Source organism: Pristis pectinata, chromosome 2 (genome assembly GCF_009764475.1).
Source record: "Pristis pectinata isolate sPriPec2 chromosome 2, sPriPec2.1.pri, whole genome shotgun sequence".
In the NCBI taxonomy this organism is placed as follows: Eukaryota; Metazoa; Chordata; class Chondrichthyes; order Rhinopristiformes; family Pristidae; genus Pristis; species Pristis pectinata.
In genome coordinates, this window is record NC_067406.1 from 145,030,862 (window position 1) to 145,049,618 (window position 18,757).

General features: G+C 41.9%; 1 protein-coding gene across 1 annotated transcript in view; it reads left to right on the plus strand.

Moving 5' to 3' along the window:
• slc49a3 (solute carrier family 49 member 3) overlaps positions 1-18,757 on the plus strand; it is a 53,300-nt gene that overhangs the window by 16,772 nt on the left and 17,771 nt on the right. Inside the window, exons 6-8 of the mRNA XM_052034787.1 lie at positions 14,007-14,123; positions 16,619-16,771; positions 17,765-17,922. Coding sequence (XP_051890747.1) covers positions 14,007-14,123; positions 16,619-16,771; positions 17,765-17,922 — 428 coding nt within the window. The remainder of the gene's footprint in view (positions 1-14,006; positions 14,124-16,618; positions 16,772-17,764; positions 17,923-18,757) is intronic.

The following is an 18,757-nucleotide window of genomic DNA, read 5'->3' on the forward strand; positions in this document are numbered from 1 at the left end:
CAGATATCAACCACTCTGTGTAAAAAAAAAAGAAAAAAAAACAAAACTCATCCCTCAAATTCTCTTTAAAGATCCATCTTCTCTCCTTAAACCTAGGACCTCTTTGTTTAGATACCTTGCCATGGGGAAAAAAAATTCTGACTATCTGTTCCTCTCATAATCGTTTGTACTTCTGTCAGGTTGTCCCTCAGCTTCCTTCACTCCAGTGAAAACAAACCCAGTCTATGCAATCTCTCCCCATAACTAAAGTCGTCCAGTCGAGGCAACATCCTGATGAATCCCTCTCCGGTGCAATCCCATCCTCCGTGTAGTATGGCGACTGGAACTGCAGACAATGCTCCAGTGTTATAATTCAGCAACTTTGTCTCAATTTTTATATTCTATGCCCTGATCAATGAAGGCAAGCACCCATATATGCTGCCTTCACCATCCTAATCACCTGTGGTCTAGAATGGCAAAGTCTCTCTGTTCATTAACATTCCTTAGTGGTCCACAATTTACTGTAAATGTCCTACACCTTCATTTCTTAACTATCATAACTACCTGTCCTGCTGCCTTTCAGGATTAGTAAGTGTGAATTCCAAGATCCCTTAACACTTGGTATCCTACCATTTATTTTGTACTCTTTCTGCCTTATTTATCCTCCCCAAATGCATTATTTCACACTTATATGGACTGAATTTCATTTACTACCCTAACCAGTTCAGCCTAGAACTTCCTCACTATCAACCACACATTGCCATTAATAAATACAACAAAAAAAACAGTAAACCCAAGTCTGGCACCCTAGTTCCAGGCTCTCCAACGTGAGGAAATATTCTCATAGGATTTATCCAGACAAATTTCAATGAGATAACCATTCCTTTTACAAGAAAATACATGCCCAGTTTATTCAATTTTGCTCTCAAGGCATTCCTAGGAATGAATCTGATGAATCTTATCTGAATTGCCTCTCAGGGAAGTAGAGTCTTCCTGAAGGAGACCAGAACAGTTCTGCTGTACTTTAGGTGTGGTCTTAGCAACATGGTGTACTGTTGTAACAAGACTTCCTTATTCTTGCACTTTATCTGCCCTGTATCCTTAATTATTCATTGTGCTGGTATGCTATCTTTGCTTTTACAAGGAGCTCTGAATGCCAATGTTTCATTGTCTTGCTCCATTTAAATTTCTATTTTTCTGTTATTCTTACTAAATGGGTAACTTTCTATTTCCCTTCATAGTACTTCATTTGTCATGTTTCTTTTACTGACTCTGTCTTCCTTGCATTATTTTTCCAGAATTTTGTTAGCTCTTTATTAACAGCTGCAGGGGCTCAAATGCACTTCAGAAATAACAAACTCTTCTTGTAAGTTAAAAGTAGATTGTGTGATTCTCTGCTGTATCAGAACTCAAACATTTCTGGCAACATTAGTTTACAGTATTTAATGGGCAAGCTCAGAATTCCAAACATCAAGGTGCAACCTGTGTATTTGAGGGTTTATGAACATTGCTACTGATTAATTCTTGAAGATTGAATCCCACTGAGAGCCAGGACTGATCCAGATACCCCACGTATCCTTGCTCTGTGGACTTGTTCTCTAATATTTAATGTCAGCATCATTCCATGCCTCAGCTTAGTTTGCTGGTCCATTGATTCTAAAATTGTACTGTTATCTGAAAACATTAGAAACATGATCCTTGTTAAGATTCAAGATTGGAAAACAGCTGCCTGTTTTGTTACTATCCAATCTGAATCTGTAGTGACGTTATCTTTTCCATCTTGGAAATGGATCACCCAGTCTTTGGGTCCAGTCTGCTGAGTGCTTGCATCACTTGTCCATTTCACTCATGTAGCCTTGTTCTCATCAACAACTTTGACTTTCAATGACGTCAAACTGCTTTCCTGTGAAGATCATTAGAACGGTTTGATCCAGCATTTGCCCAATTCTTACTGGGTTGTCTTTGGTTGCAGATTAGTTGGGATAGAATGCTAAAGTATCTGAGTGGTTATAGATGACTAAGCCAAGAACACAGTGGTTAAGATACTGGACTGGCAGTCAGGGTTCTGGACCAAGGACCCAGAAGAGAGTTTGAATCCCACCATAGTAACCCTACAATTTGAACTCAACTAATTACATCTGGAATTAGAAGAAAAAAAGGTCAATAACACAGTAACCATGAAATTACCAGATTTCTTTAAAAACTCATCTGATTCACTAACATTCTTCAGAAAAGGAAATCTGCCATCCTGATTTGGTCTGGCCACTGCATCTCCAGACCAACCAATGTGCTCGACTCTTAACCGGCTCCTCTGTTCAGGGAGTGAGGGATAGGCAACAAATGCTAATGACATCTGCACCCTGTGACTAGCGAGATTTTATTTAAAATTTGTTTATTTTTCTTTGGACATTAACTCAATGCTGAAGCATGATCATTGATGTACTATCAGCCTTGATACTACCTTTTATTCTTAATAATGAAAGGCAGAGAGCATCTGCCCAACAATCGTCTTTTCCCTTTCCTGTGGGAATCATTGATTCTCCCAGGTGTTTAAAGTGGATGCTTCTCTCTGAAACTAAGCTGATTTTTGTTGCTACTTGATCCCAAGTACTGGTTATCTGCACCCCTCCGCTGCTGAAATCCATACATTACCTATTCCAGTGCCTTTCTGGTTAGACTCCAGTCTGCTTCCCTGAAGTACCACTCACCTATCACCTCTGTGCTCATTGTCCTGTATTGGGTTTTTGGCCAGGTATGGCAGTCTGTCTTAATGTCTCTCTTTGGGCTTTGTGTTCAATTAGTTTAAATATTACCATTGAAGTCTTTAAAGCATTAAGGGTACTATAAATGTAACTTCCCTTTTTAACAAGAGAGCACAAGTATTCTTGTTTATAGTGGAGCTTCAATATTTGATCAATGCATACATATTTTTCATCATTTTAATTACAGTTGGATCCTGATTCTTAGGAATTAAGAACATATTTCCAACATGTTTAGAGTTTTAATTGGTACTCATTGTGACTGTATCTTGAAGGATTTAATTTTTGAAACTGTAGAAGAAAGTTATGGTAAAGTTAATTTCTGCTCAGTACAGAATTATTCATATATTGTTATCTTAGTGTCCCATCATGAATCTTGTGACAGTTGTATATTTTCCTGCCATCATCTTTTTATTAAATGGTCCATATAAAATATAGCCTCTTATTTGCTATCCTATTATGAATGCAGTCCAGTACTTTATTAGCTTTTGTTGAAGTTAAAAGTTGTAAACTAGATGAGGGGGTATCACAGTCTCAGTTAGTAAAACTAGCAGAGGAAATCAGTGGCAAGAAAGGGGCTTTCAATAACCATAAGGTACAGGAGGAGAATTAGGCCATTTGGCCCATGGAGTCTGCTCCGCCATTCAAGCATGGCTGACTTTTTTTTCAACCCCATTCTTCTGCCATCTCCCCTTACCAATCAAGAACCTATCAATCTCTGCCTTAAATACATTCAATGACTTGGCCTCCACAACCCTCTATGGCAACGAATTCCACGGATTCACCACTCTCGTTGAAGAAATTCCTCCTCACAAGTCCCTTTGCACCTCTGATTTCTCTCCCCATTTAGAAAATAGTCGACATCTTTATTCTTCCTACAAAAGTGCATAACCCCACACTTCCCTACACTGTATTCCATCTGCCACTTTGCCCCTCCCCCAACCTCTGAGTCCTTCTGCAAACTCCCTGCCTCAGCAACACTACCTGTCCCCTCCACCTATCTTGGTATCGTCTGCAAACTTGGCCACCATGCCATCTATTTCTTTGTCTAGACCATTACCATATAAAGAGAACAGTTGTTCCAACACTGACCCCTGTGGAACTCCACTGGTCACTGGCAGCCATCCTGAAAAGGCCCTCTTTATCCCCACTCTCTGCCTTCTACTAGTCAGCCAATCTTCTATCCATGCTGATACCTTGACTCTAACACCATGGGCTCTTACCTTGTTGAGCAGCCTCGTGTGCAGCACCTTGTCAAAGGCCTTCTGAAAAGCCAAGTAAATAGCATTCACCCACTCTCCATTGTCTGACCTGTTTGTTACCTCCTTAAAGAATTCCAACAGATCTGTCAGGCAAGATCTCAATTTTGACGAGATGTGCTGACTTTGCCCTGTTTTATCATGTGCTTTAAAATACTCTGAAATTTCATCCTTAATAATAGACTCTACAATTTTACCAACCACTGAGGTCAGGCTAACCGGCTTATAATTTCCTGTCTTTTCTCTCTCTCTCCTTAAACAGGGATGTTATATTAACGATTTTCCAGTCCTCTGGGATTCTCCCTGACTCCAGTGATTCTTGGAAGATCACTACTGATGCCTCCACAATCTCTTCAGCTCCCTCTTTCAGAACCCTGGGGTGTAGTCCATCTGGTCCACGTGGTTTATCCACCTTTGGGCCTTTCAGCTTCCCCAGCACCTTCTCCTTGGAAATGGCCACGACACTCACCTCCACCCCCGACTCTCTTGAATTTATGGCACGTTACTGGTGTTTTCTACTGTTAAGACTGACACAAAGTACCCGTTCAGTTCCTCTGCCATTTTTGCTCCCCATTATTACTTGTCCAGCATCATTTTCCAGTGGTCCAATGTCCTTTCTTGCCTCTCTCTAAAAGAAACATTAAGAATAAGAAGATTTTTTCGAATAAGAAGATTTTTTTCAAATAAGAAGATTTGGAAACTCTTATCCTTCCCTTGGTGTGCTGCTTCTTCCTTGGGATGAAATTTCTGCTGTGTCCCCGAATTACTTCCAGAAACTCATAGAACAGTACAGCACAGTACAGGCCCTTCAGCTCACAACGTTGTGCTGACCTATATAAACCTTATTCCCATTCAGCCTATCCCCCTCTCCACTTCACTTCCCATAACCCTCTATTTTTCTTTCATCGATCTAATAGCCTCTTAAATGATCCTATCATATTGGCCCCTACCACCACTACCCCCAGCAGTGCATTCCAGGCACTCGCCACTCTGTGTTTAAAAAAAAACTATGTCTGACACCTCCCCTGTACTTCCCTCCACGCACCTTAAACGGGTGACCTCTAGTATTGGCCATTGCCGCCCTGGGGAAAAGATGCAGGCCGTCAACTCACCACAGCAACAAGGACAACAACAACGGGCCTACCTTTTCAAACTGCTTCCTGCTCTCCTGCCATTGCTGTTCCACTGTCTTCCCTGCTAGGGTCCCTTCCAATCAACTCTGGCCAGCGCCTCCCTCATGTCTCTAGTTACCTTTACTCAACTGTAATACCATTACATCAGATTTCAGCTTCTCTCTCTCAAACTGCAGGGTGAATTCTAACATATAATGGTCACTGCTGCCTCAGGGCTTCACCTTATGCTCCCTGATCAAGTCTGCCTCATTACACAACACCAAATCCAGAATTGCCTGTTCCCTGGTGGGATCTACCACAAACTGCTCTAAAAAGCCATCTCGTAGACATTCCACAAATTGCTTGCCTTGCGGTCCACTACCAACCTGATTTTCGCAGTCCGCCTGCATGTTGAAGACCCCATGATCACAGTGACATTGTCATTCTCAAATGCTTTTTTTGTCTCCTGGTGTACTTTGTCCCCACATCCTGACTACTAGTCAGAGGCTTGTACATAACTCTCATCAGAGTCTTTTTACCTTTGCATTTCCTCAGATTTATCCACAGATTCTATTACACCTTCTGATCTTGTATTGCTCCTTGCTGTTGATTTAATTTCATTTTGTACCAACAGGTCCACCCCTCCCCCTCTGCCCAGCTGCCTCTCTCTCCACTAGGATGCGTATCCTTGGATGTTTAGCTCCCAGCTGCGTCTCTGTGATGCCTATGACATCGTACCCAATTTTGATCTGTGCTGTAAACTCATTTACCTTGTTACGTATACTGTGTGCATTAAAATACAACACCCTCAGTCCTGTATTCACCACCTCCCTTCTCAATGTCGTCCCCATGTTGCCTGAAGTGAGATTCCTAACCCTTTCTGAACTCTCTCCGGTTTTTATTCTAGAGACTTTAATAACCTCTTCTGTGCTCTCCTTCCCTTTAACCTTTTCCTCAGTTTTCCATGCCGTTGAACCCCCCTCCCACTGTTTAGTTTAAAACCCCGTCTACAGCCTTAATTGTGTGATTCACCAGGACTCTGGTCCCACCATCTAACTGAAAGACCCACTATATTTAAAGAAATGTCTTGATTTTGCCTTTGTATTATAGATTTAACAAAATTAATTGGCTGTTTCAGTGAATCCTCTCCTCAACCTGCAGTCAAGTTGTGCAATAATGAATTGATAACTAATTATACCAGTTAACTTCCTTTTTTCTGGATCTTCTGGGGTCTTATTGACAGGTAAGACCCCAGAAGATCCAGATAAAAGGAAGTTAACGGGTATAATTAGTCATGATAAAATTGTGTAATTCATTTCAGAAGCAGGAAACATAAATAATCAGATTTTAAGAGGAGCCAAATCGGGTAACTGGATATGCAAAACCAAAGATCTTTTCACTAGAACAGAGGAGGATGGGTGTAATCTGTAACAGGTTCTGAAGAAGTAAATGGGGAAAGGTATTTTATTTTAGGAGTTGGTGAGATACAGAAGGGCATGAATTTTGTAAAGAGCAAATGCAAAGTTAAGACATTTCTTTAGATACAGTGGGTCTTTCATTTAGATTCTGCCAGAACTGACCAAGGAAATAGTTAATATTTGATAAAGTAAAATTTCAGCAGATAGGGAGAAGGATTAAATAGCTCCTTTTAAGGCATATGAGGCTGCTAAACAAGATAGGAGCCCATGATATTACTGGAAAGGTACTCGTGTGGATAGAAGATTGACTGACTGGCAGAAGGCAAAGTGTGGGAATAAAGGGGGCCTTTTCTCATTGGCTGCTGATGACTACTGGTGTTCCTCAAGAGTCAGTGTCGGGTCCACTACTTTTCGCGTTATATGTTAATGATCTGGATGATGGAATTGATGGCTTTGTGGCCAGGTTTCTGGATGATACAAAGGTAGGTGGAGGGGCAGGTAGTGTTGAGGAAACAGGGAACCTGCAGAAGGACTTGGACAGATTGGGAGAATGGACAAAGAAGTGGCAGATGGAATACAGCGTAGGGAAGTGTACGATCGTGCACTTTGGTAGAAGGAATAAAGGTGTAGACTAGTTTCTAAACAAGGAGTGAATTCAGAAATCGAGGTGCAAAGGGACTTGGGAGTCCTAGTGCAGGATTCTTAAAGGTTAACTTGCAGGTTGAGTTGGTAGTAAAGAAGGCAAATGCAATGTTAGCATTCATTTCAAGAGGACTAGAGTGTGAAAGCAAGGATGTAATGCTGAGGCTTTATAAGGTGTTGGTCAGACTACATTTGGAGTATTGTGAGCAGTTCTGGGCCCTGTATCTAAGGAAGGATGGACTGGTGTTGGAGAGAGTCCAGAGGAGGTTTACAAGAATGATCCTGGGAATGAAAGGGTGAACATATGAGGAGCGTTTGATGGCTCTGGGCCTGTACTCGCTGGAGCTTAAAGAATGAGGGGGATCTCATTGAAACCGACCGAATATTGAAAGGCCTGGATAGAGTGGACGCGGAGAGGACGTTCCAGTGGTGGGAGAGTCTAGGACCAGAGGGCACAGCCTCAGAATAAAAGGACATCCCTTTGGAACTGAGATGAGGAGGAATTTCTTCCTCCAGAGGGTGGTGAATCTGGAATTCCATTGCCACAGACAACTGTGGAGACACGGTCATTGGGTATATTTAAAGCAGAGGTTGATAGGTTCTTGATTAGTAAGGGCTTCAAAAATTATGGGGAGAAGGCAGGAGAATGGGGTTGAGAGGGAAAAATAAATCAGCCATGATCGAATGGCAGAGCAGATTCGATGGGCTGAATGGCCTAATTCTGCTCCTGTGTCTTATGGTCTTATTTTTCAAAATATTATGCTGATAAAGTACTGAGATCCTCTGCAAAAATCAATGCACATGCTGTCCTAAATTAAGATGTCAGTTACCAAAGGAAAATGGTGCTCATTTTAGAAATATTTTTAATGTTTACACAAAGATAAATTAACAAATAAGAAATGACTAGCTATCTGGTGTCATAAACTTTAGTCTAGAGAGCCTAGTCTTGAAACATATGCTGAAAGGCATACTCTGCAATGTCTGTCCGTGAGTACATCTTCAACAACAAATTGACACTGCTTTTTTTTTAATCACCATCTTCTTGGCTTCATTAGACTTTGCACCTTTTGAAAATATGCAGCTGATGAAGAGAGCACAGTTGTGTAGTCCTAAATGGCAAGTATCACAAACCCAATAGGACTTCTGGTTGCACTTGCTGATGACTTGATGTCTATTTTAGTATCTCTGTAATCGACAGGTGCTGGATGAAAAGGTCGGTTAGATAGTGGGGCTAGAAGAGAGTTCCCGTTTGGGACTATTATGTTGCCAGCATTACTGGGTAAGTACATTGAGGAAGAGGTGGTACAGTGTGCATTACTGATGTGTAAATCCTCCTCTGAATGTATCAAGGCTACTAGTGATCTGAGCAACAGTATTACCTGATGCAAATGAATCTGAGTGGAATGTGTGAAAGATTTTTTAAAGCAGTTCAACAGCAATATATATGTTGTCTGCTCTTCATCCTTGTAGCTGTATTCAAGTGAGTGAGCAATGTGGTCCGTTTTGACTGTTCACTTCAGTTCTTATATCTTGATTAGTATCCAGAATGATCTATTCTGCAGTTGATAATCTTGAAACAGTTTGTCTTTCTATAGTTTGTTTCCTTTCTTCAGTTGTGTTGGAGGAACCAAATGCAGCTGTATGTAAAATCCACTCTGGTGACCAAGTACTGTATTAAGTCTGTAACCTCAGATATATGTGAGTATAAATGTGAAGCAATGGTATAAAATGATAAAGCAAGGCTCTGCAGTTTGAGCTTGTTTATCCAGAGCATCATCAGACCACAAAAATACTTGCACAACTGATAGCTATATAGTTACTGCTGTTTGCATGACGTCAGTGTAGTTGTGCACTGTGGGTGTAGTCGTGCACTAGTTGGGGCAGCTCAGCTGTGACACATCTGAGTATCCACATGACAAGGCACAGCTTGCTCTGTTTAAACTAATATCAAGTCTCTCTGTCACATCATTATAGCTGTACAGTGCACCCTTTTTATTTTGGGTTATGGCTGTGGATTGGTTTGTGCTGTCTGCCTCAATATCAATAGTGATATGAGGTTACAGAGGATCTGTTAAGTTCAGGTAGCTCTTCAAGAGAATACTTGAATCTCTCACTTAGGGTGAACACATTTGTACTAGTACTTTGCAGATCTGGTATACAATAAAATAACTAAAGATTTTAAATTTATATTTTTAACTGAAACAGGATTATTATCTCAAGGAGGATGATGATGCAAATGTAACCCCACTACTTAGGAAAAGGGGGAAATAGAAAACAAGAAACAGATCTGTTGAGCCTAACCTCAGTAGTTGAGAAAATGCTGGAAATTATCTTGGTAACAGGGCAATTGGAAAATCAGACTGGGCAAATTCAACATGGATTTATGAAAAGGGAAATCATGTTTGACAAATTTGTTAGAATTTTAGGGATTGTAACTAGCAGAGGAGATAAACACTAACCATTTGTGGTTATTCTGACTTTCAGAACCCCTTTGATATGTGCCCTGTAAGAGTTTATAAACAAAATTAGAACATGTAGGATAGGGGACAATGCACTGATGTGAATTGTGGATTGGTTAATGGACAGAAAATAAGGAATAAATGGGTCATTTCTGAATAGTTGGGGTACTGCAAGGATTGGTGCTGGGGCCTCAGACATTTACAATCTGCAATTTTGATATATTTAGGTTAAGTAAATGAGTAAAGACAGGGCAGGTGGAATATAATGTGGCAAAATGAAAAGATTTAAAATGTGTTTTTCTATGTGAGAGATTGAAATGTGTTGATGTCCAGAAGGAACTAGGTGCCCTTGTACACAAGTCATCAAAGGTTAACATGAAGGTACAGTAAGAAATTAGGAAGGTAAATGATGAGCTATTATTGCAAGAGGTTTTAAGTACAAGAGTTGAGGGGTCTCACTTATCTGGAACATTACATACACTTCTGGGCTCCCTACCTAAGGAAGCATACATTTGCAATAATGGGAATGCAGCAAATCTTCACCATAGATACAGCACGGAACCAGCCCTTCAACCCATCTCATACACACCAACCAAGTTGTCTTCCTGAGCCAGTCCCACTTGCCTGCGTTTGGCCCATGTCCCTCCAAAGCTTTCATATCCATGTACCTGTCCAAATGTTTTTTAAATGTTATAATTGTACCTACCTCTGGCAACTCGTCCCACATACCCACCAGCCTGTGTGGGAAAACATGCCCCTCACATCCCTTTAAAGCTTTCCCATTTCACCTTAAACCTCTGTCCTCTAGTTTTAGACTCCCTTACCCTGGGAAAAAGACTGACCATTCACCTTATCTGTGCCCCTCATGATTTTATTTATTTCTATAAGCCTCGTTTGTTCTAGGGGGGAAAAGAAGTCCCAGCCTATCTATTTTCTCCTTATAACTCAGCATCCTCGAATCTTTTCTGCACCCTTTCCAGCTTAATAACATCCTTGCTATAGCTGGGCAACCAGAACTGCACACAGTGCTCTCAAGTGTGGCCCCATCTAGTGTTTTAGACAGCTGTAACCTGACATCCCAACTCCTGTACTCAGTGCCCTGACCGATGCAGGCAAGCGGGCCAGACACCTTCTTCACCACCCTGTCTACCTGTGTCGCCACTTTCAGGGAACTATGTACCTGTACCCCTAGGTCTCTCTGTTCCACAACACCCTCCAGGACCCTGTCATTTGCTATGCAAATTTTATCCTGGTTTAACTTCCCAAAAGGCAACACTTGGCACTTGTCTGGGTTAACTTCCATCTGTTATTCCATGGCTCCCTTCCCCAGTTGATCTAGATTGTGTTGTAACCTTAGACAACCACCTTCAATGTCCACTCTACCACCAATTCTGGTGTCATCCACAGCCTTACTAATCATGCCAACTACATTCTCATCCAAATCGTTAACATAGATAATGAACAACAGTGGACCGAGCACGATCCCTGCGGCCCACCACTGGTGACTGGATTCCAGTCTGGAAAAACAACTCTTCCACCAAACCAAGTTTTTATCTGATTGGCCAGCTCACCCTGGATCCCATCTGATTTCACCTTCGGACCAGCCCACTACGTGGGACCTTGTGAAAGGCTTTGCTAAAGTCCATGTAGAAAACATCTACCGCCCGACCTAGTCAATCGTCTTTGTCACCTCTTCAAAGAACTCGGTCAAATTTATAGGTCCTGATTTCCTACACACAAAGCCATGCTGACTACCCTAATCAGTCTTTGCCTTTCCAAATGCAGAAAGGTCCTGACTCTGAGTCCCTTCCAATAACTTTCCCACCACTGATGTTAGGCTCACCAGTCTGTAGTTCGCCGGCTTGTTCTTGCAGCCCTTAAATAAAGGTACAACATCAGCACCACCGCCTCCACCCCCCCCCCCCCCCCCCCCCCAAGTCTCCCGGTACCTCACCCATGGCTAAGGAAGAGACAAATATCTCTGCTAGGGCTCCAGCAATTTCTTCTCTGGCTTCCCACAATATCCCAGGATACACTTGGTCAGACACCGGGGATTTATCCACCTTTATGTGCTTTGACTGCCAGCACCTCTTTTGTAATGTGGGTATGATTCCTTGGGTTGGCAGCTTTGTTGTATGAGATGAGATTAAACAGATTTGTCCTATATTGTCAAGAGTTTTAAAGGATGAAAGTAATACATTGAAGTGTAGAAACTTTTTATGGGGCTTGTCAGGGCAGATGCAGAGTTGATGTAGAATCAGAGCTCAATGTTATAATGAGGTCCTGGCCACAAGAAATCAAACTGGAGTAAGCAAATGGACCCTTGGCTGCTCAGATCAAAATAAGATCATTTTCCCACTCTGTCCACATAGCCTTCACTTTCTGTTCAAGGGTCTTGTCAGTCTCTCCCTTGAATATGTTCAACAACTCTACCTTCACAGTTGTTCGAGGTGGAGAGCTCCAAAGCTGCACAACTGAGAGAAGAAATCCCTCATCTATGTTAAATGGGTGACCCCTTATTCTAAAAATGTCCCATGATCCAGATACCCCACACAGAAACATTCTCCCAGCATCCACACTGTCAGTCACCCTCAGAATCTGATGTTTCAATATGATCTCCTCTAGTATTTTAGTTGCAGTCTCACCATACCTGTAGCAATAAAGTCCAACATTCCTTTAGCTGCCTGCCAGCTGTTTGTTTCATGCACAGGACACCAAATCCCTTAGTACTACAGTGTTTTGCAGTCTTTCTCCATTTAGAAAATTTGTTTTTTCTTCCTTCCAAAGTGGATAACCTCACATTTTACCACATTATACTCCATCCAGTATTTTTGGAAGTTAAACCAGGGCAGGATTTGTGCAGTAATCAGTGTCTTTAAAAGAGGATTGGATTGGCACATGAGGACTAATTTGCAGGGAAGGAGGGTGGAATGGGACTGACAGTTGCTGCACCAGGAGCTGGCATTGATTCAGGCATTAATGATGGCCTCCTTTGTTGCAACAAATCTGTGATTGTGTCACCTATAAGTGGAGCAAGTATTCTAGAAAATTGTAGCTAAGGACAGACTGGATTCATCATGGTTCACGTTGAACAACTCCATGAGTACAATTTCCAGATCAATTATTAAAAGATGTTCTAAGTTGAGGCCAGTTTATGTTACAGTCATTGTAACCCTTAAATACAAATATATATTTTTTAAGGGGAAGTAAATAGGCATAAATTGCATCCGCTGTTTTTTTTCTGTTGGATTAATTGTGTTCTCTGTGACTAATGTAATCTGGGTATTGCATAATAATTGTTCAAACAATGCTGTAATTCAGATAGACCCAAATTTGGTGTCTGAAGAATGACGCATTTATGTACTGTGGATACAGTGTGTTTCTTCCTTAGCAGGCTCTCATGAAATAATTGCTTTTAGGAAGAGGCTTTAGCCTCAGCATCTCCTCTTCATCCCATCTAACAGATCTGACCTACTTGTAACTGGTCCCTATTATATAGTTAATTTTCAATGTCCTTTGAAGTCATCAAGCAATGCACACAATTTAGGACTCTGGGGGCTTAAAATAGCTGCAGTTCTCCCAACATCCTGGAAATAAATTTTAAACAACTGTTAGCATTGCTTGAGAGTGATAAAATTATAGTCCTGATCTGTGCCAGATGGCCCCTCAGGCTGTGGTGAAGCGAGCTATTCAACTGTTTACCCTGTGTTTATATGAGAACAAGAATCAAAAATGTTTATCTAAATTTCTGACATTGGCCTTTACATAATTATTTGTGAATGCTGCATTCATGCTTGCTGCAGGGTTTGGAACTCTTACTATAGCACAACATTTGGCGCCATGAGGCCAAATCTTTAGTGTGTGTTGCATTTTACTTGCCCTCCAGATTTGATGGTAAAAATATTTTGTAGTTAACTAACCACTGACATCAAAAATCTAAGCCTATTTTAAATAGAATTCTGTATTTCTGTAGCCAAATGAGTCTAAAGTCTAGTAAGGTTTTCAACATCTGCTCTCATGCTCTAATATTGGTTTGCAGATGATCACAAAGCGGCATGTTTGTGAATCTTGGCTACATGTTATCACGGTTATTTGAAGCTTTAATTGATTTGTCCAAAAGGAGCTGCAGTCCCAGCACATGGAGCTGACTGTTCCAACTCTGCATACTTTCTAAAACTGATATCATCATATTGATTCTTAACAGAAGCCACCATCAACTATCTAGCCATTGTGCAGGGACGTAAGGTGAAGTGTTTTAAGAGATTGTAGTGCTGAGATTAAATATAGAACTGATGGTGTCTGTTTAAACATTTGATGTAGGAATTGAAGATGTAGATTTGTAGACATGTTCTAACCTATACTGATTTTTAAATTGCAGTTGTTGAAGAACAAGGCTTACGTGATCCTGATGATCTGTTTCGGGGGAGGAATTGGTGTTTTTACCTCCTTCTCTGCACTCTTGCAACAGATTGTGTGTGTCCGGGGATACTCGAACGTAAGGCCATACTTCAAAATCCCGTTTACTTTTATTGCTGCTTTTCCCCAAAGTGTCAGCCTTTTTCTTCAACAAAATTAGCTATTTACATTTGGAAAATGAAATGACTGGCCCTTTTTGTTGGAGGATATCAGGTCTGTTTTGGCACAGCGTGCATCAATGTACTGAACATTTTCATAGAGTGATGTTTTGATTCAGTGAAAAGCTGGCTTTTCATGGAGCACTGCACCAGTGCTGAGGAAAGAGGGTGCTATCCCCTTGGGACCATTTGTGTCTTCACACAAAAGTTTTGTTGAGGATGGTAGCAGTAGGGTTCAAGTGACAGGGTATTTAACGTAGGAGTGTGTTGTAACAATATGGATAATAGTGAGCAGTGTGTGATAGCAAGAGAGCATGTAACAGTAATAGTGAAATAGAAAATCTGCTCAAAATAAGGGAAAATTGTAAAGAATTAAAAGTAAAGCTCTATGTGAATATACAAAGCATTTGTAACAAGCTGGGTGAATTAGTGGCACAAATTCCATGAGCTGAGTTTGATCTAACGGCCATTACAGAAAGATGGTTACAAGATGATCGAAGCTAGGAATTAAATCCAGAGTAGTTGCCATTTTGGAGGGGATGTCAGAATGGAAAAGGAAGTGGGAACGGATTTGTCGTGAAAGGATGACATTGGGACAGAAATGAGGAAGGAATTTGGCTCAGAAGATCAGGGTGTAGAATTGGCTTGAGTAGAGTTGAGGAAGGAGACAAATAGTGGTGGAGTATTAATGAGGGCTCATAACAGATAATCCAATAAAATGGGAACTTAGTCTTCGTTTAGCCTTGGCAAAGAAATTGGCAGATAATCAAGGATGAGTTTCTGTATTTAACACCATTTCCTGGAACAAGATGTCGTGAACCTGAGCAGGAAGCAAGATGTTTGGATCTAGTTATGTGTAAAGAGGATTAATATGATATCATAGTAAAGGATCCTTGGGTTGGGGGAGTGATCAGAATGTGATAGAATTTGAGTGATAAACATCTGAAATTAGACTACTAAATAAAAGAATGATACTGTATGGAGGGAGGAGATGGCTGATTTGGAAGTTAGATTAAAAGGTGTGCAATACCTTAGCACTCCAGGATGCATTCCCCTGGAATAAGAGCACTACTAGAATCAGCATTAACGGTTCGTTAGGGCAGCAGGGTGATGTGGTGCTACTGTCTCACAGCTCCAGGGCTCTGGGGTTGATCCTGACCTTGGGTGCTATCTGTGTGCTGTTTGCACGCTCTCCCTATGACCACGCGAGTTTCCCCGGAGGTTCCCATTACCTTCCACATCCCAGAGGCATACTGGTTGGTAGCGTACTGAAAATTAGTCCTAGTGTAGGTAGGTGACAGGAGGTTTGGAGGGGGATAAGATATCTTTATTAGTCACATGTACATAAACACACAATAAGATGCATCTTTTGTGTAGAGTGTTCTGGGGGCAGCCTGCAAGGATCGCCACGCTTCCGGCGCCAGCATAGCATGCCCACAACTTCCTAACCCATACATCTTTAGAATGTGGGAGGAAACCAGAGCACCCTGAGGAAACCCACGCAGACACGGGGAGAACGTACAAACTCCTTACAGACAGCGGTGGAATTGAACCTGGGTTGCTGGTACTGTAATAGGGTTACACTAACCGGTACATGACTGTGCCTGCCTTTAGGGTTAGTTGATGGATGTGAGAGAACAGGTTACTGGGAAATAATTGGGAGAATGGGACTGATGGAGTTGCTGAAAGTTGATGTAGACTTGATGAGCCTCGTGAGAAACATAAACAAAATAACATGGCATTTTCTGTGAGAAGGTGTGATACAGCACTGCTGGGGACCTGGTGTGGGCCTCTGGCGCTCTTGCAGCAATGAATTGTCCATAGCTTGCTATGGGGAGGCTGTCTGTGAGGCTGGTTTGGGTGGGTCAGGCCAAGAGATACAGCTACTCCTGAGATGTGGAGCTCAGGGCTGCTCTCTGGCACTGTGTGGCCATTTCTGTGGACTGGCAGCTCCTGATCCATGTGTTGACACATCACCTGTACGATGGTCACTCCCCGCACCCTCCTGTTGGATATAGTGAAAGCTGGTGTCTCCCTTTTTGTTTGCCTGCATAGCTCTCTCTACCTGGAGATGTCTGCGGTAACAAGCTCAACACCCAGTGACCAATGTTTATAAAGAACGTGTAGAGAGGAAAGGAATGGCTGATGAAGCCATTATTCCCTCGCCTTTCTCCCCCGCAGCCCTCCCCCAAACCCTCTCTGAGCCCCTGAATACAGTCTGTGTTGCAGGTATGTTCTCCCTTCTACAGTCATTGTACGTGATGTGGGACGTTAGTTGGGCAGTAACAGGGATTAGAAAACGCTGAACTGAGGTGGAGCACAGGTGTGTGAAAGGTTTTGTCGTTGATAGTATTCCTGATTGCAAATACTGGTTATTGTGAAGTTTGTATAATGTCATCTCTTCTCTTTGTTACAGAGTTTTGCTGGGATCTGTGGAGCCTTGTTTATTGTATTTGGGATTTTGGGTGCATTCCTGCTTGGATTATACGTGGACAAAACCAGGAATTTTATGGAAACTACCAAAATTAATTTTTGTTTCACTGCTTTAGCCTGCATTGGTTTTGCACTAGTAAGTACTTCCCCAATGCCTCCAATACATTTAACATGAAAGAGCCAGCTGCAGAAATCCATTACTGGTTTGTTTCCCCTCTAGTTGGCCCAGGTTGTTTGAACTTGTTCTGCAGAGGAACATTGGTCAAATGCCATGTCTGCAGGAACAAGAACTGGTCACACACTGGAGGGATTTAAACATGAGGACAAGCAAGCATTTTAAACTTGAGGTATTGGAGGACAGGACATAATGAAGGTCAGCTGGTTACTGGGGCAATGCAGGACTGGAGGGGAGGCCAGTCAGATAGCTGTGGAATGGATAGGATTTGAATAGAGCCAGGTGGCAATCAAGGTGAAAAAAATACCACCCTTATCCTGGAGAAAATAATTATTCAGATAGCTGGGAGAAGGATGCACAGCGTTTGTGATATGCCTTCCCGATATTTAATAAGACAAAATTATATCTCATCTGGGACTGGATTTGGACTAACAATCTAAAGAGCCATAGGCAGACTTTAGGGTTGGTGTGGTATTTACTTTAGTAAGCATTTTACATCAGCAAATTCCCAGATCTGGTACTGACAGCACAGACCTGAGTACACCCAGATCCATACCAAAAGTGAGGCAAATTCCTTGCTAACTTTGTGTTTTATTTATTGGATCCATGAGCTGGACTGGGCTCTGGTTAGTGATGGCCAAGAGTACAGCCCTGGTTCCCTTGTTGGATTGGCAGAAATCTCTCCTGTGTAGCAGTTACAGATGGGTGAGAGAATGCAGCATTTCAATTAGTACTGCACGATTAAATGCTTTAAGGTTCATATGCAGCTATGTGTGCCATTGGACTGAACACAAAGAATGGATATAGAAGATGCGAGCTCCCAGGTATCTTTTTATCTATGGGTGAAAGGATGGATTGGATTGTTCTGACTGTTGGTAAAGGGGAAATTCTAATTTTGATGAAGTGGTATCAAAGTTCTCAGAATGTCACCATGTTGATATTGTGCACTTGCAGGTATCACGGATGCAGGGTCAGGCTTTCCTCCTGGCCCTGGTATGTTCATTATTTGGGTTCTTTGGCTTTTCCATCTATCCAGTGGGCATGGAGCTTGGCGTGGAATGTTCATACCCTGTGGGCGAAGCAACATCTGCTGGACTAATTTTTGTCTCCGGGTAATTAATAATTGCATTTAAATTTCTATCAGTTTTCCACAACTTTCTCTCTTGACCATAGGATCAGAAACTACACAGTCAAAAGATTACAATTCAACTCGCCCGCACCCCTCCAGTCTTAGTCTTTCAATGAGATCATGGCTGACCTGATTTTAACCTCAAAGATGCACTCCTGTCTTCTTGTGGTAACCTTTGACCCCCCCCTTACTGAGTATTCATTCACCTCTGCCTCAATGTCTCTGCTTCTACTATCTTTTGAGAAGAGTTCTGAAGACTTGTGACCATCTGAGGAAAAAATACAGCACAAATGGGCTATACAGTTTTTTAAAAATGGCCATCCAGTTCTGGAGCTCTGCAATCTTTTGCCATTTAGATAATGTTTTATTTTTCTTGCCAAAATGGATAATTTTCACATGATACTCCTATCTACAATCCCTTTGGAGCTCATGTTCTCTTCACAATCTAATTGCCTACCCATTTCTGTGTCATGAGCAATTTTATCAACCATGCCATTGGTGCCTTCAAGGCATCTATTTAAATTGCAAGAAGTTGAGGCCCCAGTAAGATATCTTTATTAGTCACATGTACGTCGAAACACACAGTGAAATGCATCTTTTGCGTAGAGTGTTCTGGGGGCAGCCCGCAACTGTTGCCACGCTTCCGGCACCAACATAGCATGCCCACAACTTCATAACCTGTACGTCTTTGGAATGTGGGAGGAAACCCACGCAGACACGGGGAGAACGTACAAACTCCTTACAGACAGTGGTGGGAATTGAACCCAGGTCGCTGGCGCTGTAATAGCATTACACTAACTGCTACACTACCGTGCCTG